Source organism: Diadema antillarum, unplaced genomic scaffold (assembly GCF_040938485.1).
Source record: "Diadema antillarum isolate AM-2024a unplaced genomic scaffold, OU_Dant_1.0 seq00001758_RagTag, whole genome shotgun sequence".
Taxonomy (NCBI): Eukaryota; Metazoa; Echinodermata; class Echinoidea; order Diadematoida; family Diadematidae; genus Diadema; species Diadema antillarum.
The window spans coordinates 49680-72482 of NW_027272440.1; the positions used below are offsets into that span (position 1 = coordinate 49680).

General features: G+C 39.1%; 1 protein-coding gene across 1 annotated transcript in view; it reads left to right on the forward strand.

Annotated features, from left to right (window-relative positions):
- Positions 1-22803, forward strand: part of LOC139712098 (mitogen-activated protein kinase kinase kinase 4-like) — a 39690-nt gene that overhangs the window by 7902 nt on the left and 8985 nt on the right. Inside the window, exons 5-19 of the mRNA XM_071623934.1 lie at positions 638-796; positions 1520-1677; positions 3616-3723; positions 4317-4416; positions 5917-6000; positions 7156-7419; positions 8339-8488; positions 11087-11248; positions 12667-12794; positions 14225-14306; positions 15007-15079; positions 15677-15880; positions 17282-17629; positions 18340-18413; positions 20190-20306. Coding sequence (XP_071480035.1) covers positions 638-796; positions 1520-1677; positions 3616-3723; positions 4317-4416; positions 5917-6000; positions 7156-7419; positions 8339-8488; positions 11087-11248; positions 12667-12794; positions 14225-14306; positions 15007-15079; positions 15677-15880; positions 17282-17629; positions 18340-18413; positions 20190-20306 — 2211 coding nt within the window. The remainder of the gene's footprint in view (positions 1-637; positions 797-1519; positions 1678-3615; positions 3724-4316; positions 4417-5916; positions 6001-7155; positions 7420-8338; positions 8489-11086; positions 11249-12666; positions 12795-14224; positions 14307-15006; positions 15080-15676; positions 15881-17281; positions 17630-18339; positions 18414-20189; positions 20307-22803) is intronic.

Sequence of the window (22803 nt, forward strand, 5' to 3'; positions counted from 1 at the left end):
AAGGGATGGTACAGAATTGGTGGAGATGAGAATTGGGCTTTTAACTTTTTGCGAGATACCAAGAAAACACTTATGAAATAGTACAGAGCATACCATTTTAAGAGGAATTCAAAGTTTATTTGATAAAAATCGGGTTTGAAATGACTGAAACATCCAAAAACAAAGTAAAACTAAGCGATTGTAATAAAAGGTGGGTCCCACACTTATTAGAATCACCCTGTTTTGGATATCTCAGCCATTTCAAAACCAATTTTCATCAAATAAACATTGAATTCCTCATGGAATTACATGCTCTTTTATATTTCATAAGAGGTTTCTCATTATCTCACAAAAAAATTTTAGAAACCTGAAATTAGGTGTCAACCAAAACTATACGATCCCTTTGATTTGAATATGCAATATTACTACAAGTCAAGTCACCTGAGCACTGGAGACTTGTAGCAGTGTGCAAGACAGTGATACATATTGATCTGACTGAAAAAAAAAATCTTTGTGGATCATTATAAGAGTACTCTGTGTGTATAGTGAAAGGTCATCATTTTTTTTAAAGCTGGTATGGATTATTTATCAACCCATCTATTGTTTAGATAAACAAGTAGAATCTTTAAAGGAAAACATCCCACTTTTACTCGATCAGCTTATCAGGGAATGCAAGGAAGTGATTGGGGCGTGTACACACGTGAAGCAGTATTACCACGACATGGTCAGCGCGGTCACCCTGGGCGACTCTCGGGCACAGGAGCATGTGGACAACGACATCGAGGAATACGAGAGTGACCTACAAGAGATGCTGCAGGTGAGAGGCTCGTGGCTGCATTGGCCAGGGTAGTGGACTGACTGTCCAAGTGACCAAAGGGGTTTTGGACTCTTCCTTAAGTGGTGACTTGTCTGAAGTCCTGGTGGAATGGTTTGAAGAAAAAACTGTGACTGTTTATTAGAGTTCATGATGTATTGATGCATGCTAATGCAGAGCTGCCAAGTCTCCCTGATTCTGCAGGAGTCTCCCTGAAAATGTCAAAATCTGTTCATGTCTGAATAAGAGAATATTAAAATCTCCCAGATTTGGGAATTATTTTTGCCCATTGAAATGCATGTAACACACAGATATCTCCCTGATTGCTGTGTGGAATCTCCCTGATTTGGATGTGGGAATGTTGGCAGACCTGCTAATGTATGTATGGCCTACAGCTGTACCAGTATATGCAGTATGTAAAATATGGCAAGTAGGCATGTTGATCAGACCCACTGAAATTTGTGATTATGTGTATGTTTCACATTTTAAAGTTCTGTGTAGAGATGAACACACAAGCTCCTATCAAGGGGATGCAAAATACAAGTGCAGTCCGGAGAAAATGAGGTTGCTGACAGAATATGTACCTATCTTCGTTATGTGTCATATACCAGACTAGAACTCCACACCCAACTTGTGGTTCATTCCAGCATACTTTGCTGTACAGTGTATGGGTGTCTTTCAGTTTGCTAAGTATTTTTAATAGAGATTGGTTTCTCTCTCCCGTAGGTGTACTTTGAGTACGTCCACAGCCGGATGCTGATGCTGCAGCGGCTGCCCCAGGCCTCCATGAGCCTCAAGAATGTTCTGGAGGAAGAGTGGACTTTCGCCAAGGAGATGTGCCCCTTCGTACGGGCCGGCGAGGCACAGGCGGGAAAACGTTTCTGGTGAGTTTCTTCCCCTTGTCACTTTGGGTGTGGTCGAGTGCTCCCCTAGAACGCTCCATACTGTACCATACCTGCGCCAGAGGAGCACTCGAACGCTCCCAAAGTGTACTGTACCATACTGTAGCAGAGGTTGGCATGAAAAGAATACGCGTAACACACTATGTCATAATACAAAGAGTTGATTCTCATTGTTTGAGACACATTCAGGACACCTGTATGTGGCATAAGCGTGCCAGGTGCATGCCCCTGTTGCTTACAAAATGTGCGACCCCTCTGACTGGAGTCCCAAAATAATTCACGAGGTATGCCATCTCCACAGAGTGTTCAAACGCTCCAAATTTGGCATGGTATGGTATGGTACGCATTAGTTTGGATTGGTTTAGTTCACTTTTGAGCGCTTGAATGCGGCCTTTGTCACCTTGACGTTAGCAGATATTTGAGATTTCTTTCCCTTCCTTGATTGATCCCAGGGAGTGGAGTGTGTGCCTCACAAGTGTATATCAGATTTTATTGACTGTGTGAATTATTTATTGTATAGATCTTTCAGTACAGGGACCGTGTGGAAATGCACCCAGCATGGTGGAAAACCAACAACAACCACAGACAATAAACACAAAACCACTAAATTAACTTCAACTGTGTTGAATGTACTTAGTATGTTTTCCATTGGTTCATTCATTCAATCAATCATAATTTATCAAAATGCACTTTGTGTGTTTTATTTGTGTGCAGGTAAAGCAGCCATTAATAAAGTTATATGAGAATATGGATAAATTTAGCAGCGGAAAAACAATTTAGAATAATAATACACAGACATTTATACAGCATTGGAAACAAGCCAGACTTCTGCTACTAAAGTATGTCAAATATAAACAAGTGTATTGTGAACAAAACAGAATCGAGACTAGAAGAGAGGAAGGGCAGTGTAGAGGGGAAGTGATTAAGGAGAGGAAGAAATGCATGTGATGAAAGTGAAAGTAATAAAAGTAAGTAATAAAAGTGACAGTCAAACAGTACATTTTTCTTGTAGATGAGGCGGCATTTTTTTTCTTCAAACCAGAAGCCAGCGCTCTGTGTGAATGTCATGTGATAATGGCAATTGCCAGCAGAATAACATGTTTCTAATTATTTGTGTAATGAGAATTTGTATGCCTTCCCTTTATTGTGTCTCCACTACTGTTGACTTGGAAAGGGAGCTTCTAGAAGCCTGATTATCCCCATTGTTTCATTTTTCAGTCCATAATGACATTCTCATAGGACACCTGCAATGAGCATGAAGGTTGTTTTCTTTTATATATATCCCCCCATGTAAATGAGTCTTTGATGCTGTAGTATACTTCTTGAAGTTCCCGCCTCTGCCATTGTTGTTGCTGTTTTTTTTGTCTTTTCAATGGAGGGTTGTCAGAGATGTCAACTGTTATTTTTCAGGGTTTTTTTTGTTGTAGAGTATTGTACCTTATTTATTAGTTTTTTTTTGTGTGTGCCAAAACTACTGCAGGTTTCATAGAAAATACTGTTTTTTTCCACATTGTTTTACTACACATGTCTATTGCAGAAAAGATTATTTTTTTTTCCACCAAAAATGACAGTCCTTCTTCTGTATAACTTCTCAGTCAGATACTTGCAAATTCAGTACAATATATATTTGGTTAATGGAATTAATGTACACAATTAATATATTCTCTCTTTGAATCATATACATTGTAATCTGTATATTGATTTTTGTTTGTGGTATTACTGAAAAGAATTTTGATTTTATTTATGAAATTATGTTGAAGAAAATAAAATAAAATCAAAATCAAATAAAAAGTTCCCCTTTTCAGCTCTCAGAATACTGTGATGCTGGTTACAAAGGTTTGCATCCCTGACTGAGGAAGATACATTCTCTCTTTAAAAAAAAAATGTTCATGCTTCTGTAATAATTTATCTCACCCCAAGCATCATGGCCAGTAACTTGCTGCAATCGACGTTTGAGTACCTGGAAGAGAAGGTGGACGACGTCTGCATGAGTCTCCAGGACAGCGAGTCTGCGAGTGAAACTACCAGGTGAGTCACAGTGTACATTTTTTGTCCGTATCTCGGGATGATATTCCTCTTTTAGTACCATACACTGAAAATCTCGTGTATTTCCCCAAAATTAACATACACACACCTTGCACTGAGTCAGTCTGAAATGCTTTTAAGAACAGTTTATATAATCTATCCACAGAAAGTGGAAGACAATTGCTGTCCGGCAAAATACAGTTTGTTTGGTTCTGATGGAAATGATGATAGTCGTCATTATGGCAATGATGATGATTTTAATAATGATATCGGTAACAAAGGAAGTGAAATTAAATGACTTCATTTCTTGTGTGTATTCTAATCAGATTCTCCACCATCTGTTAGTGAGTTATTTGATCTTGTTCAAAGTGAACATGTACATGTTATTGTAAAATGCGTGGCCAAAATAACTTCAATCCCACCATGAACACAAACAACTTTAATGCACTCAGATATAATTTATGTTAAGCCTAAGATAATGTTATTATTATCATTGTCATTATTATTTTTTTTTTAGGAGGGGGGGGGGGGGTATTCGTTAATGAACATTTCTGTTTCCTCACCATCCACCTTCGTAACTTCACACACCTCTGCAGGCACATCTATCGGAACTCCTGTCGAAAATTCCGTGAGCTTTTCTTCGAGGTTCGCGACAGGTCTGCCAAGGCATTGGGCTTTGCCAAGATGCTGAGCAAGGTGAGCTGCCGAAAAGTTCTTTTCTTTAACACCTCTCCTTCTTCTCCACGCACCTCTCCACCTTCTCCACAAAGCAAGTCTGACATATTTGATATTCGTGAAATCATGTTGCGGTTATCATGAATGATATCATTGACATCTGAATCATCTAATAATCTAATTGTCTGTAAAAACAAGTCTTCTCTGTATTTGAGAAGAATCTGCTATATCCCCAAGTAGTCTTGCCTTTTTGAGAATTTTTGTTTTCTATAATTTGATCCTATGTTGCATCCGTGCTCCTCATCTGGTTTTTTACACTCTGTTCAGAAGTGGGACCTACATACGTTTAACAAGCTTGCTCTTAAGTAGGTTCCATCTTATTTCTTTAGCATTTATACATAGAGCCAAACTTACAAAGATTGACTGCCATGTTCTATATGTTCACAATAATTTATTGTGCATCCTAGCTGGGTATTGTGTTTCACTTTAATTTACTATATTTGGTGAATATTCCTTCATTGAGAAATATGAAAATGAATTGAATTGAATTGAAATGGCATCTGCTGAGAATTGATAGATGGATATATGTGAAATGAAATGTCAGATGACTAAATTTTGGAGATGTAAACACACACACACACACACATACACACCAGTCTTACCAAAAAGAAATTGTACCATTAAGTGAACATTTCTCACAAGCTACAGAAATAGCTCAATAATAAGCTTATTTTGTAAAATTGTGCCCATGTGGCTAATGAAAGGTAGTTTTGTGCAAACTGTTCTTGAGTGCGTGTTCCATGGCATGTGTCTGCTTATAGCCAGGACTCAACACTAACTTTTTTCTCTGGTGGCCAGTTCGGGCCACTAAAATCTTTGAATTTGACATTTTGGTGGCCCAAAATAGACAGAAATGTGGACATTCTTTTTTAATTTTGGCTGCCCGCTCAGGCCATCGGGCCTCTGCTAATGTCAGGCCCTGTTATAGCTAATACCTTGCAGATATATGAAATGCATGCGATGGTTGAGTGCAATTTTATTCCCAAGCATGTACATTGGAGCAAATTTCATCTCAGAAAACAATAAGTATCTTGAAGAGAAAATGTTCCATTGGTAAGGCTTGTCAATGACTTTTATAGATTTCCACACAAACTAACATTGTCTTCTCATGAAAAGAGTTACACCTCTGTACTCTGCAAAAGTAAGACTGTTTTGATACTGTATACGCCGAATATTTCGTGAGGTTTTTATTTTCGTTAATTTCACAAGTCAGGTGCTATTCGCGAAATTAAAGACACGCAAAAATATTAACTCTGATCCCAATATGAATGTGACTTGTGCGTACACAATTCTCCGTTCAGTACAGGACTCCACAATCGCGAATTTAATTACTCACGATATCGTTGGGAAGTTCGGATTCACGAAATTTTAGACTCGCAAAATATATGGCGTATACAGTACTTACTTATGATTATGGCAAGGATTCTACTATCACAGCTTCCTTTCACTGTGTCCTCTCAGGATTTAGAGATTGCTGCAGCATTCAAGCTGAACACGTCCATGGCAGACTTGACGGCGAACCTCAAGCTTTCGGGACACGTCAGGGTAAGGAACGATTTCGTAGGCGACACAACTTTTCAGCCATTTTATTTCTTGACATGCTGCTGCTCTATCCAGAGCAGCCAAGTCTTCCTGATTCTACAGGAGGCTTTCCTTGAAACCTTGATGTCTCTTCATGTATGAATAGGAGAAAATGAAATCGTCCTGAGTTTGGAATCATTTGTGCCTGTGGAGTTGCAGATAGCACACAAGCATTTACTTGATTGCTCTGTGGAATTCCCCGATTTTGATGGGTGAATGCAGGCAGGCCTGTCTGTGACTTTCATTTGAGTTGAATATTATCTCGGAAGAGGAAAATTTTATTATGAATTCTGGAAAAATGGACAGAAACTCACAACTTGAATAAATTGTAGAAGGAATGTGAAGTGTAACTCTTATGTACAGATTATTGCAAGTTTTTTTATATTTTTTATTTTTAAATACTGGTACTATAATTAATTACACCTTGTTATGAAATTGCTCTATAGTGTATACAATAACTCCCCTAAACACAGTGTGCCAATGTTGTTGGTCAATGAAGTATGGAAAGTTCCCACACACCTCACTATGCAAATGAAGGTATTGATGGTAATCTCTGGTACCTGTGAAATAGGTTATGTCAAATCAAAGTGCTGTGTTAAAGGTAAGCATATCATACAAGCTTCTGAAATTTTTAATTTGTCAAATTGAAAGTGCTCTGGTAAGAAGCTGACATACTATACAAGCATCTGAAATGCTGATTTTATCAATTCATCATCCCTTGAATATATGCCTCAAACTTCATAGTGAGAGCTACTCGAAATGAAATCAGTTGTCTGAGAGGGCCTCAGATTATAGAGGGACAATCCCATTTAGACATATAAAGAGTCTGATCTGCAAACGAGTTAACTCCTTTCTTTAAGTACGTTGAAATATATGCATTTAAAGCTGCTAAAAAACAAAGAAAATTATAAGGAACATGTGGGATATTTTTAATCATAACTTCCAGAATATGCCTTGTTATGTTACAAGCCAGGTATCACTGGGAAGGTTTTATTTTGCTCTTTATCCGATGATGGACTTACTTTAAAATGTTTGAAAATGGCTCTTAGCCCCTTTTGCGATCAAACTCTTAATATATTCATTTCCTCATCTTCTCGCCATCCCCCCCCTTTCTCCCAGGTTCTGCTGAGCAGTTGCCCCGGTTACCAGGTCTTCGTCCCCCAGCACCTCCACAACAATGTCCCGCAGATCCTGCACCTCCTGAACGACCTCTGCGGGCGGGAGGACTTCCTGACGACCTCCGACCCGACCTCGCCCGATCCCAGCAACGGCTACCTGCTGCTGGTCAAGGACGTCGAGGGGGAGCTGGCCTCCACGTGGGGCGGGGACACCACCTCGGTCAATCCCAACATTGAGACCACCATCGCCACCTCTGACATACAGGTAATGCCACCAAAGGGTGAACACTAAGATGTTAAAGGGCAATTCCATACCAGTGAAAAGTCTGAAAAAAAAGTAAAATTTGGTAAACACAACAGTGAAAATTTCAAAATTTCAGTAATGTTCACAAACAGTTCTTGAACAGACAATATTGATATGCAAATGAATTGGTGATGATGTCATCACCTCACAACTGGTCATATAGTTTGTCCCAAAAAAAATCATGAGAATTTATTTTTTTCTCTTTTTTTTAATGTAATGATGCCCAAATCTCAAATTGTAATATATCTGACTGAACATTATTTTGAAGTAATTCAGCCAGAAATAACATTATGTTTTATTACCCATGTATAGCAGAAGAATTGAATTGTCATCATTTCTTTAAAACTATCTTATGAAGAAATTATGAGATAATGACATCATGAGCTCACTCATTTCCGTTATTTCATATACTGTATGCGCCATATAATTAGCGAGTCTAAATTATCGCAGATCAAGAGTTCCCGATGATTTTGTGAGTGGTTAAATTTGCGATTGTGGAGTACTGTAGTGAATGTACAGAAATGTATATGTGTACATCACATTCATATCAGGATCAGAGTCAATATTTTCGCAAAAAGCACCTGACTCGCGAAATTCGCAAAAAGAAATACTTCACAAAATTTTCGGCGAATACAGTATATTGTTTGAGAGCTGTTTTGTGAAATTTAATGGAACTTTACAATTCTAAATCTTCCCAAACTATGATTCAATCTTGATTAAATTGTCACTGTTGTGCCTAGGTTCTTAGCTTTAACCCTTTGAATGCCTTGGGTGCCTGTTGACTTGGAAAAACACCATGGCATTGTGCACACTGTCCAAAGTCCCTGGCACAGATAGTGATAAATGACCACCACCTCTTTCCTGCGTCCCCTCCCTACAGGTGGACAGCATTCTGCTGGTGGTCAACCACTTCTCCGAGCTGACCATGCAGCGCAAGGCCTTCCAGCGGGCCATGAGCAGCACGGTCACTCTGGTCAACGAGCAGACCTCCAGCCACAACACCATCGCCGATGCCCTCGAGGAACTCAAGGTAGGGAGGTCGAGCAGACACAAGTCAAACCTGCTTCAGTGACCTCTTGTCTATTAAGGCCACATGTCCCTAGAGACTTCAGAATTCCCTAGAGAGCATTGCACATGTAATGGCATTTATTATTATTATGCCTCCGCCACGAAGTGGTGCCGGAGGCATTATGTTTTCGGGTTGTCCGTCCGTCCGTCCTTCCGTCTGTCCGTCCTTCCGTCCGTCCGTCCGTCCGTCCGTCCGTCCTTCCGTCCGTCCGTAATGAATTTTGTGGACAAGGTAACTATCAAAACCTGTTGAGGTATCCTAATGAAACTTGGCATGTATGTGTATTAGGGGGTGAAGTTGTGCCTATCAACTTTTGGGTGCACATGCTCAAGGTCAAAGGTCAAAAGGTCAAGGTCAAATACATAAAATTTCACTATTTCCACCATATCTATTGAATGCCTGAAGATATTTTCTTGAAACTTAGTGTATACGTGTATTACCCAATTAAAATTCTCTGGTGAAAGTTTGGGTGATGAGGTCAAAGGTCAAAGGTCAAAAGGTCAGGGTCAAATACATAAAATTTCACTATTTCCACCATATCTATTGAATGCCTGAAGATATTTTCTTTAAACTTAGTGTATACATGTATTACCCAATTAAAATTCTCTGGTGAAAGTTTGGGTCATGAGGTCAAAGGTCAAAGGTCAAAAGGTCGGGTCAAATACATAAAATTTCACTATTTCCACCACATCTATTGAATGCCTGAAGATATTTTCTTGAAACTTAGTGTATACATGTATTACCCAATTAAGATTCTCTGGTGAAAGTTTGGGTCATGAGGTCAAAGGTCAAAGGTCAAAAGGTCAAGTAAAAATATTAAAACTTCTTTTTTTTCTCCGTACCTTGGAAAATTGTTCAAGGTATCTTCATGGAACATAGTATATACATGTACTGACTGGCAGTGATTATCTAGAGAATGTAGGGTTCATGGGGTCAAAGGTCAGGGGTCAAAGGTCAAGTGCAACACTTCAAAATTTTACTATTTCCCTCATATTTATGCTATGCCAGCAGGGTTATTTTTTTTTTACACTTGGTGTATGCATGTGTAACCTAATAGAAATTCTCTGGAATCTTTTTTTACCTCAAAGGTCGAAAGGTCAAAGATCAAGTGAAAGTGCTGAACTAACTTTTTCCTCCATATCTCGGAAGTGGCTCAAGTTATCTTGAAACTTAGTACATATTATGCATGTTCTACCTGAAAGTGATTATCTTGTGAATTTTAGGGTCAAGGGCCAGATGAAAATGGTAACAATTTACTATTCAATTCAGAAATTGCACTTTTTCTCCACACCTGTACCTTGAAAATTACTCAATGCCTAAATGTATGAATGGGTCAAAGTCAAGTTAAAGTCCTTAAATCCCTAGATACATGCTCTCCTATTCATCCAATTAAACCTAGGTCAAGGAAGGTGAACATTCAACACATTTGTGACAAACTTGTCATTTCAATATTTTGCCAATTTTGTGAAAATGTAATCACACATTGTCCACATGTACTATCTAGACCTATTGGGAAAATCATGCATTATGGCGGAGGCATACCAGTCGCCAAAGCGACATTTCTAGTTTTTTTTTTGTAATGAAGACTACCTGCCCATGTAACTTACTGTACATGCTTTAATATCTCCCTTTAAAGGTCTATGTAAATGAGCTTCACTTTATCAAAGGTAATGCATAGTTCTCAGAAAGGCTCAAATCCATCTTCCACCAGTTGGAATTTGCTTGCAATATATTGGAAGAGTCTACCAAGAAACTTGTCTGGCTGATGCGATTCGCCAGGATAATGAATTGTTTTGGAATATTTTGAGATCATAAGTGTATGATGATTTTGATTGTAGTACACGACCTCTGTCCCAGAAGCATTGCATGATAATCGACCCTGCCCTAGCAATCATATTTTCCCAACAAGCTGAACTGGATTCACTCTCGCACAGAAGATGGATGGTTATTGCTAAGGCCAGGTTTGTTGATTATTGACAACCAATTAATATAGAATATTATGTAACAACAATGATCGGATATGTTCTCAGATTGCAATACTGTCGGCTTATCTTTTTGGCTAATATTTCGCGATTTCGTCATTACCCAACTGGTAAATCTCTATTCAATGACAATAAGTCTCCAGACGTCTGTGCCAATCATTGAAGAAAGCACTCCAGCGTGCGTGCAAATCAGCGAATAAGGTACAGCAAGGGTTAATCCTTTAAGTCTAGGTCCCCCGAGTATACTCTGGTGGTTGTCCATGGAAAGTGTGTGTTATAGCTAAATCAGTATGTCCTCAGCAGGTGAAAGGGAGAGGGTTGCAGTGGCTACTCAACTACAGTGCACTCCTGTTGTAACAAACACGGTTTTAACGGAATTGTGGTTACAACGAAGTAAAATTTCAGGCCGCAACATTATCCATTCTATGTTTTTTTAGTGTTTAATTGTTCGGTTATAACGAAATTTTGATGTAACGAAAAGAAAATTGTCTGTCCCGAGAACTTCGTTATAATGGGAATCCACTGTACTGACAGACCACCTCCCCCATTCCCCCCCCCCCCTTTTGCTTACCCGTAGGATAATGCCCTCACCCTGTGCCACAAGATCGTGGAGGCCATCTCCCTAGTGGAGGAGAACCTCGATGTCGACTCCGTGGCCGACATGGAGGAGACGGAGAGGATGAGCATCGCCGCCTACTTCCGGGACGCCATGTGCCAGTGTTTCTCTGTGGCCTTTGAGGTAAGACATGCCCCTTCTAACTCGCAAATGTACGTCATGTGGATTCACCGAATGCAAAAATAGTATTAGTACACATCGGTGAATTTTGAGAAAAGTCACGGCAATCCATTCTCTCTCTCTTTTTAAAGTTTTGGTTATATCTTGTGTGACGTCATCACTGGATGGGAAGACTACAGCATTTTGTGATGTGACAGTGGGACAATGATATGTGGAAAATAATATAGCAAACATAATTATTTTAATGATGATAATGCTTTCAAGGAGCACTTAGCTTAACTCTTCAAGAAAGCAGGGGAATGATAATACCTTCATATGTCAGTAATAAGTGCAAGGAATGTGTGCTAAAAGAAAAAAAAATGTGTGTGTCACTGAAATGTATATAACATTTCCAATACCATTTGCCAAAGATGATGATCTGATCAAAAGTTACTCTGGTGTTATTTCATTAGTCAATACCTTTTTTTCCCTCTCTTGTTTGTTCATTTTGCTCTATGGAATATTTGACATCCTAGAATTCAACAACAAAATTTGATGCATCAGTGAATATGTGAGACTGAGAGCTATAACTGAAATTTTGTTCATGGCATGACACCACAAGCATAGATGGACAATTTGTGTGTGTATGAGAAGTCAAAATTGCAAATTAGTTTATTGAATTAAGTGGAGTTATTTCCATATTTGTTGTCTCTCTTCTATTTTGTTCAAATGAAGTTAATCAGAGAAACAAATGTGTCGTGGAAACCAATAATATGTGAAACATTGGCATTCGTCCTTATAAAACATAGCAAGATTATACATCTTGAAAATGAGTTTCAACATTTTGTATGGTAATGACTACAAAAAAACAGCAACAAAAGAGGTGAAGCTTAAAGGGATGGTACAGTATTGGTGGAGATGAGAATTTGGCTTCTAACTTTTTGCGAGATACCAAGAAACACTTATGATATAGTACAGAGCATACCATTTTAAGAGGAATTCACAGTTTATTTGATGAAAATCGGGGTTGGAATGACTGAAACATCCAAAAAGAAAGTAAAACAAAGCGATCGTAATAAAGTGTGGGTCCCACACTTTATTAGAATCGCTCTTTTTTGGATATCTCTGCCATTTCAAAATCAATTTTCATCAAATAAACGTTGAATTCCTCATAGAATTACATGCTCTGTAATATTTCATAAGAGGTTTCTCATTACCTCACAAAAAATGTTAGAAACCTGAAATTAGGTCTCAACCAAAACTATACGATCCCTTTAATTTCTCAGAAGAACTCTCTTCGGAAACTTGTTTGTGTGATGTTCATTCAATGTAACTCTAATAGCCAGCAATCCTAACATTCCATTCACTAATCGTAAATTTAGAGCCATTTTGTTGGTTGTGATGGTATGATTTACTTCTTTTATCTTGCATGTCACATTCAGTACCACAAGGAAGTGAGTCGACTGCTGTCCAACAAGCAGGGCCTCGGCGAATCCATCCTCAAGCTGGCTCAGAAGTGGATGAACTTTGTCCTCAAGAAGTTTGAGCGAGGAAAGGGCTGTAGACCGAGGTAATACTGCTGCATTCAGTTTTTCAACCCACAATCAGGGGCCTGTTGCATAAAAGTTACTATTATCATGGTAACTTTGCCATCCAATGGTAACTACCATGGCAACAATACTCAGCAGCCAATCAAAATCAAGAATTCCATGGAAGTTACCATTGGATGGCAAAGTTACCATAATTGTAACTTTTGTGCAACGGGCCCCAGGTCAGCGTACACACACGCCCCCGCATGAACACCAAAGGTGGCCAGCCACCTTTCCACATGAGGGCATTCAAACTAACAGCTCTCAAAGCTATTTCTCTTTACTTTGCACCCTTCCCCCCCCCCCCCAAAAAAAAAAAAAAAAAAAAAAGAAACATTCTCAGGTTTTGTATCATTTCAAAGAGGACAAAATTGTCTTTAGTTGCACATACTAGCATTCAATGAATGCAGCAATTATAGCATTCAACAAAATGCTAATGAATAGTTTCATTTCTGCATTTATAACTATGACATATCCCATATGTAGCCTCTGCGGGGGGTTGTGCCAGCTACAGGATATCTTGTAACTGGTATGATAAAGAAGTTTATGCAAAAATATTAGTACCATACGTTACTGCAGTTTGTGGAAAATTAGACAATTTGTTCATTAGCTGTGAATTTTTAAAGTTTTGGTTTAGTCTAAGCACTGTCATAACTTGGTAAGAAGATTACAACAATCTGTCATGTCACACTAGGGCAACAATATTATTTTAAAAAATGTAAAGAAAATGCTACAATTTTTCTGTTTGTTTTTTTTTTGAGGGGGGATTGAAAATTCAAGTTTTATGGTTTTGCATGAGGTATGAAATAAATAGCTCTTTTCAACAAGCCAACAGCAGAGTTGTATTGAGTAGCTTGCCTCTCAGTCTCACTGAATGCAAAATCGTGTTCCATTGCACAGAAAGAGACCATTCACCATTTGTTTTATATAACATTTTGGAAGTTCACGTGCGTGGTCCAAGCCAAGGCCTGAATGTAATGGCAACTACAATAATGGTTTAGTCAACAGCTCGTTTTAATATGGTTCCATGACATTTGCTCCTGAGACAATTGCTCCCATGAAATAATTGCATGCTATTAAAGATAATATAAAGTTTTGGTACCTCAAAAGTTTCCCTGAGTTTCCTTGTCTTAGTTTGTGTTTCAGGTTAAAGTACCTTTCATATAACTAACACTGTGAGACTTACTCGCCCCAAAGTGCTCTCATGTCTTAGTAATCATGCAATAATGGTTTCATACAATACGTGTATATTGATTGTCGCGGTACCGCGTCGAGTCAAACTAACGGCTCGTTCGAATTTTTCAGAGCCCGCTCTGCTCTGGTATGAAACCAAGTTTACCAGCTTGTCGTATGGTATATGGAACCTATCATTCTGATTTTAAATTCTCTTCATCAATATATCTATCTCCAGGTGGTCCAACCAGGGCTTTGAGTTCTTGATTTTGGCCTGTGAACCCCGCAACGTGACTCACCTCATGGACGAAGAGTTCCAGGTCAGTCATTGCCACACTCTTTTTTTTTTAACCTTCTCAGAAGCATGACTTGAAACTATCACTTGTGTATCATGCAATGTGGCTGTTTGTGGTAAAGACAAACGTAAGCATCATGCCCTTGTTATCCCTTTCTTTAGTTGGGACTTTGGACAATGTGTATAACACTATGGGGTTTTTCTGTTCCAATGTGCTTAAACACAGAATAATTTTGACTTACGGCACTGAGAAGCCAGTTGTGCTATTCCCCCCTTTCCTGTCGTGTGCTCTTGAATGACCGACAGCAATGGACATTTATAGAAAAAGAGGAGTAAAGTTTGAGAAATGCAATGATGTGCTTGATTATGCGAATATATCTAATTATTCTGATATTGAAGCTGATTGATCAGTTAGTGCAATATGCTAGTTACAGAGTCTGAGTTCTAGATAGTGAAATTGTGAAATAAAAAAGCTAAGAGAATGAATTAGCTCAGAGAAAATTTTCCAGTTACTCAGGACGACGTAGTTGAAGGCCATTACCTGTTGTTTACTGCATTCTTATCTCTTTAAAGTAGAAGTTGCCACTCCCCCTTCTCTCCCCCCCCCCCAAAAAAACAAACAAACAAACAAACAAACATGGATAAGAATATAATGAAACGATGATAAATGATGCTTGAACACCAATAAACCAGTATTCTCTTTTTTCCCCCCATTTTGTTACCAGGAGCTCCAATCTCTAATGATGCGGTGTATCCAGCATGTGATCGGTCAAGGCAAACCCTCTCCAGCCAGTCCAGGTAAATCAGTGGAGATGACAATCCTTTCAGCACTCGCCGGTCAGGAAATCTGTTACTAGAAAAATATTGTTCAAAGTCTGTTACATATAGATGTAAATCTGAATATTTTTTCTATAAGAATTTTGCAACTGGAAAAATGAGATAAATGTGTTTGAATAGATAAAAGTAAAGTCTATGGATGGTGTATTGACTTTTCATGCCATGCTAGAGATCTACATTGTATGTAATTTTTTAACTTGCTAGATTGATATATCCAGCCTTCATTGTTCAGTATACTTGCTGTTGAGTAGGATTTTTCCAGGCTCATAATTTTCAGATGCTTAGAAGTGGGCAATTTTGTGTGAGTGCTTGTTTGCACCAGGTCGGGTAAGATGGATTTCACATGTTTTTAAATTCGATGGAATCCCATTTTCTTTGATCGTTTTTCCACTGAAGTTTTTAATTCCACGGAATCATAATACAAAAAGGTGTTACTTCTGAAAAACAAAAAAAGAATTGGTGTGCTTTTATTTTTGTGCTGGTTTCTTGTTGTTCAAAATGTACAAAATTTCCACTTTCACAATAGCTATCATTGCATTTTGCTTTGAATTCCTAAAGTTCGCATTGCGTCCCCCGACTTCGCTGGGAGCAAGGTGCCACGCATCGGCACGCGAAGCAGCAAGTCGTCGAGGACGAGCTCGTCGTCGGAGCAGTCCGTCACCTCTCCGACCAGCACGGGGGACCTGAGGAGGATTCCCAGCATGGAGAGGTTCCTGTCCATCGCCTCCTCCTCCAACACCAGTCCCACGGAGGACAGGCTAGGTAAGACGAAAAGGGTTAGATCGTTCCTCTTGTGTGCATTGGCCTGTTGCACAGTGCCACTCCAGTTTTAACAAGCATGATTATACCGAAATTCTCGTTACGGTAGGCGCAGTCAGACTGGCAAAAGATTGAGAAGTTTAAGATCACGCTCTATAAGATCTCGAAGTTTTGCCAGTGTGACCGCAAACTTCCCGCGAAACTTCCCCCAAAACTTCTCGCGAAACTTCCCACATCAACTAGGGATTTTTCCCCCTGCCCCTCCAAACTTCTTGATCTTTTGCCAGTGTGACCGCGAGAAACTGAAATTTCGCAATCTTTGTCACGTGACCAGTCCACCACTGCTTGCGGGTAGTGTCTCCGAAAAGCGAGGCCATTGTCATGTACAGATGTGCATTGTTCCGTCATAATAACTAGACATCGGATGGCACGTTCTTTCTTCTTTCTTGCGCGCACGCACCGATGACACAAACTTCTCAATCCAAAGATCGAGAAGTTTGGCTGCCAGTGTGACCGCACGACAAAAGAATGGGAAAATTAATATTAAACTTCTCGATCTTTTGCCAGTCTGACCGCGCCTAATTAAGTAAAATTTCAGGCCCCCAAATTACCATCTATATATCTTCATGTGCTTTACTCTTCAGCTGTAACGACATTTCGATATAACGAAAGAAAACCACCGGTCCTGAGGACTTCTTTGTAAACGGCAGTGAAGTGTTTGTTTTGATGTTAAGTACTTGGCTACAAAGTAGGTGTGGACGTGAATATGACCTGTGCTTGTCATTGTTTGATTCCACTATTTTATTTTGTCTTAATTCTGAAATGCAGTGCATGGTTAAAATCGTGTTAAATTGCCCATAGCAGGCTGTGCTGCGGTCCAGTAGGAAAGATGTGGGCTTTCTGGCAAATCTTTCTACGCCAAGAGTTTAAAATGCCTCTGGCAAGTGCGTAGCAAATTTGTGTAGGCATTATCATGAGGGAATGTTTAAATCCTCAAACTCAGGGGCAACCATGTGCGAAGCCACAGAAAGAATTATAATGAATAATGTTTGCGAGATTTGTTGTTATTATAGAGGGCTAACCAATATAACACTGAGATTAAATTTGGTTGCACTTCAGACTGTCTCTGCATTCGCCTTTCCTTTCTTTCTTTTGAAATAAACTTCTTTTTTTTTTCTTCAGAAAACTCCTTAACAACACATGACCCCATACTGCATTTTGTAATGACACTTTCATAATGGCCTGTAAATGATTACAGTTGTACTTACAATATTTGTTAAGTATTGAGGCTGGGGTGAATTTTTCATATTAAAGCCCAGAGTCTATATCTGTCATTAATAGACCAGCTATATAATAATATATTTATATATATGTTTCTTCCATCCGTGTGTGTCCACTAATCAGATCCAGGCTTTCCGCGCTACGACCGGCGTGCCAGCCCCAACCCCTTCTGCTCTACCCCCGCCGGCCACTCCCAAGTCTTTCGTACTCTCTCCCGGGACGTCGACGGCACGCCCTCCGGCAGTGCGGGCGTCGCCGGGTCGACATCGGCGGGCGGGACTCCGGCCGGCTGCGCCCGCGGCAGCATCGCCCGCCGGGTCAGCGAGATTGAGGAGCTGGAGCGGAAGCGCACCGCCCTCCTGCAGAGCCGCTCCATGATCGGGAGGGTGAGCGACCAGCAGCACAGCCAGGAGGTGGTCAACATCAACTGTAAAAAGGTGACCTTCAGGTGGCAGCGGGGCTTCAAGATTGGTGAGTCTGGACACCATTATTGTTATTAAGATTATAGGATTTCATATGATTGATTATAGGAAACTTGCCATTATTTTGTATGTTAATGATAGTAACAGTGATGAAAATAATAACAAAAATGATAAAAATTGTGATATTGATTGTACAACTACTACTACTACTATGAATGATAATGATGATAGTGATTGTGATAATAATAATGATATTAATGATAATGATGATGATAATGATGTTAAGGATGATTATAATGATATTATTAAAGTAATAACAATGTTAGTAATAAAGTAATACACAATGTTGATGTCAATTTTATATTAATAACATTTTATTTTTACAACCCTCACTTTCTTACACTGTCAAATAAAACCACCGTGTGGTTTGTGGTTGAGAATACCTGTTAAACTGTTTACAGTTTAGTGTTGCTTAAAATCTATTGCCACATACTACTCACCATACCTTACATTGATATCTTCTTGAAAGCAGTTTGTGATGGACATATGGTTGTGCTAAATTATTAGGACTTTAGGTTTAGTTCTAGTCTTAAAGGTCTTAATGCAACTCATACAGACATATTAATGGTGATTTTGATGCTATCTGTATGGTGCCTATTCAATATGGTGCCATATTTATCACAAGTGAAAATGCATATGGACGTGTGCTGTGAAATAGAATGTTTACTTCCATGTACCTTCTGCTACTTGCCCTTTCAGGCGAAGGCCAGTTTGGCACTACCGTTTACTCTTGCATCAATATGAATACTGGCGAGACGTTGGCTGTGAAGGAGGTATGTTTGCATCAGTAGAATTGGAAGATCTGAAAGGGATGGTATAGCTTTGGTTGAGAAGGGAAGTCAGGTTTTAACTTCTTGCAAGATGATTAGAAACCCCATATATGAAATATTAAAGACCATACAATTCTAGGAGGAATTCACAGTTTTTGTGATGAATATCAGTTTTGAAATGGCTGAGATATTCAAAAACAAAGTGGTCCTAATAAAAGGTGGAACACACCTTAAATTCCTCTTAGAATTGTATGCTCTTTTATTTTTCATGTGAGTGGGTTTTTAATTATCCCACAAAAAAAGTTGAAACCTGAAACCCCATCTTAACCAAAAACTATACTATCCCTTTAATGAGATTAAATTGTCATGACCTGAGTGTGTGATTTGAATTTTGCAGTCAGAACTAAAGCAATTAACCACAAATCTTGCTCAAAAACATCCCCAAGAAATCAGACTAGGCTACTAGGTTTTCCAATGTGAGAAAAAATAAAAATGAATGCGTGAATATGGTGTGCTGTGATTCGAGTGCACATTCAGCACTTGTTGATGGTTGTGTTCACATGTAAGAAAAAACAGTGTAAACAAAGCACCTGCAATAGTTATCTTGCCCCGGTGCCTTGCTGTGAACATTGTGTGAAAATGTTCACATGGCAAGATATTCTGTGTTTGCAGTACTTGTGCGAGACAAAACACAACTATGCAATGCTGCATGGCTACTTACAAATACATGAATTACAGTGACCCATCTGTTGATTTTGAAGAGTACTGGTTACCCTCCCCCCCCCCCCCACAAAAAAAATAAATAAATAGATAAATCTACATGAACTCTGGTCAGTGTAAACATGGTGTTACCATGAGTTGTAGCATATGTGTGTCTCATTCTCTGTCAACAAGTTTTTGAATCCTTGGAGTTTCTGATATATTTAGGAGACATTATCCCATTTGTTGCCTACTGTAAATGTATAAATATTTGTGGTACATTAATTTTCGCATATTTCGCGCTACTTCTGGCTAGCGTGAATTCTAAAACCCGCAAAAATATCTTCACAATTTTCTCTGCATATTTTGAATTGGTTGACAATTGCACAGCGCCAAGTCAAAAACCCGCAAATATGTTTTGGAGCACTGACTTTCAATCACGAAAAATGAATCACATGAAAATATTGACATTTGCAGTACATCTGAATGCTTTCTGACCAGCTTCAGATTTCAACAGTTCTCTTATCTAGATGAACAGAAATGCTGCAAAGATTAAATTAAAAAATGGAACGTTGCTTACAGCTTTGGCAGTGGAATTACAGGTCAGGCAAACATGAATTAATCTTTGTCTCTCTGTTTAGATAAATGGTATTTTATTGAAGTATTCATGTCTCGCAGTCATACGACTGAATTGCACTTTGAATTACATCGTAAAAGAGACAACAGATATTACAAAGAGGTATTCATACAAATGAAACAAGTAAAATACTGACATTAGGAAACGAGGTCATACGACAGGACATGTAGACCTACAAACTGAGCAAGCCGCAAACATAACATCATAATGAAAACACAGATGATCAGGGTTTGGTATTCACACACTCTCTTTCGACACCCGCCTCACACACTATCACACGCCCTTTCGCTCTTTGTCACTTTCACTCGCTCTTTCTCTCATGTTTTTGCATACGCACCACTACGCTCCCATAATATATTAGTACATTAACAGACCTGCTAATTTCCTATTCTCGTTACTTTCCTATTCTTATTAATTTCCTATTCTCGTTTGTTGTATTGAAGATGCGTTTCCAGAGGAATGACCACCAGGTGATACGAGACATTGCGGATGAGATCAAAAATCTGGAGGGCATCCGGCACCCAAACCTGGTCAAGTACTATGGTGTTGAGATACACAGAGTAAGTGGTGTTTAAGATATAGTGGACTATCCTCCTAGTGGCACTAGAGCACTACAATGAATTCTTGATGACACAGATTGATAATGAGTGTAATGGTGTTGAGATACATGGAGTAAGTGGTGCTAAGAGATTTATGGTGGACAATCACCCTCCTTTTGACACTAGAGCACTATGATAATTGTTTTTTATGACACATTTTGATAATGAGTGTAATGGTGTTGAGATACACGGAGTAAGTGGTGTTCAGATATTTAGTGTACAATTGCCCTTGTGACACTAGAGCACTATGATAAATTTTTGATTTCATCGATTGATGATTAGTGTAATGGTGTTGAGGTACACAGAGTGAGTGGTGTTAAGAGATTTAGTCATCAACCCTTATTCTTGTGAGACTGGATCACACTGACTACTTTTTGATAACACAAATTACTGCTCATTGCAGTGGTGTTTGGATACACAACATAACTGGTGTTAAGAGATTTAACCAATAATCCTCATGACACTAGACCATTGGGACTAATTTTTAATGACTCAATTTGATGATGAGTGTCATGGTGTCAAGATACACAAAGCGAGTAGTGTGAGAGGTTTAGCCAACAATCCTCATCCTCGTGACACTGGAGCACAGAGACTAGTTTGTGATGACACAAGTCCATTCTAAGTGTATCAGTGCTAAGATACACAGAGTTAGTGATGTTACAGTCTTGTAATAGAAACAAAACAGAAACCCTACTCCATTGCTCCCAGTTGGACGTTATGACAATTTGACTCAAACAAATCTATGCTGGGTGTACTGGTGTTGGTATCAAAATACACTGAGTAGACTGACCCCATTGAGACAGTGAACTATTGTAAAACTAGAAACATTCGGGACAGGAAACTTTCGCAAATTGGACCCAACAGCCTTTTTCACAGCATGGAACTTTTGCAAATTGGTGGCTAACATTCAGTGCATAGTGTGGATAGAAACTTTTGTGTGCGTTTTACTAGTACTTAATGCAAATCTTGGCTCCTCGCAAAATTCGCAAAAATGTCATCCATATCAAAAATTTCTGGTTTTACAGTTATGAGACGAAAATAATTTACCAGAACACAAATTAACAATGTGTACAGTGGTGTTCTAGTATACACAGAGTGAATGGTATTACATAATTAGTCACAACACCTCCTCTACCACCCATACTTTGACACGTTGGCAGTAATCCTAAACTTACCAAGAAAACAGAGTGATGATTGGTGTAATGTGTTGACGTACCAGTACACAGAATAAGTGGTGTCAAACAACCTCTCCAACAACCTCTCTGTCTGCTTCCCCTCGTGTGCCAGTGCATTATCTGACCACATTAACTGTCGACATGGATTGATGAGGGGTGTTACTAGTGTAGAGCTACACCAAATAAGAGGTGTAAGAGATTCATGTGCTGGGCAATTCTCCCTTCGCCTCAAGAAAGACCCTCTTCTGGTGTAACCAAATGCTTTTACACTGATTGAGTATTGGTGTAGTGACTCCCAGACACACGGGGTAAATGGTGTTATTGGTTCATCCCTCACTCTGTTGTCCTCTTCTGTAGTGGGTGCCCCCACCTCTTAGCAGTGTGACCAGTTTCTTTGTTTTTTTGACAACAGTTTAACCCTAACTAGGCCGGGGGGGGGCCTCTGAGGCCCCCCCTCAACGTTTCGCGCGATGTATCGCTATCGCGAGAAGCTATCGCCGTGACGTTTCATGACTTTTTTCTTTTGAGTCTCTTGCATCTTTTGACACCAAATTTGCGATGCCCGGGCGTGCGGTTCCGAAGTTGCGCATAAATATGCACGTGCATGTCAGACCAAAAATTGCTCAAAAATGTGAATTCGTGTACAATTTCAATGCAAACTGTGTTTACAGGCAAATTTCATAAAAGCATGATTATTTGGGGGTTTTATTGATTAAAATCAATTAATAACATATTTTCTTGTTCAGAACAATGTCGCGGACAAATTTCATTGAAAAAACAATGAAAAACGTAAAGTCGAAAAACAAGGAAATACATAAAAAATTCAAAAAACAATAAAACACTTAGGAAATTTTTTCTGATTGCGCAATTTTTTTCTGTTACATTTGCTAGGGACACTAAAAAGAATATTTACACAAAAAATGTGCCTGTTTTGAGCTTTATTTAGTGATTTATACCAAATTGTCTGATTTCATGCATCACATTATGCATAACTTAGCATAATTTAGTGTAAATGATAATTTTTGAAAAAATTAACTTCATGGTACCTTTGATTACATCATAGGCAATGTGTGTGCCAATTTTCGTCGCGATCGCGCGGTCGACGGTTGAGATCTGGAGGGGGGGGGGGGGGGGCCCCCCCCCCCAGCTCTATCATCTACCTAAATAGCCCGGCCTAGTTAGGGTTAACATACCACTACAGTATATCATAAAGTGATGTGAATAGAAAATGGAAAAGATGATTGGAAGAAAATATATCTCAATTACTCGGTATATTTATATTT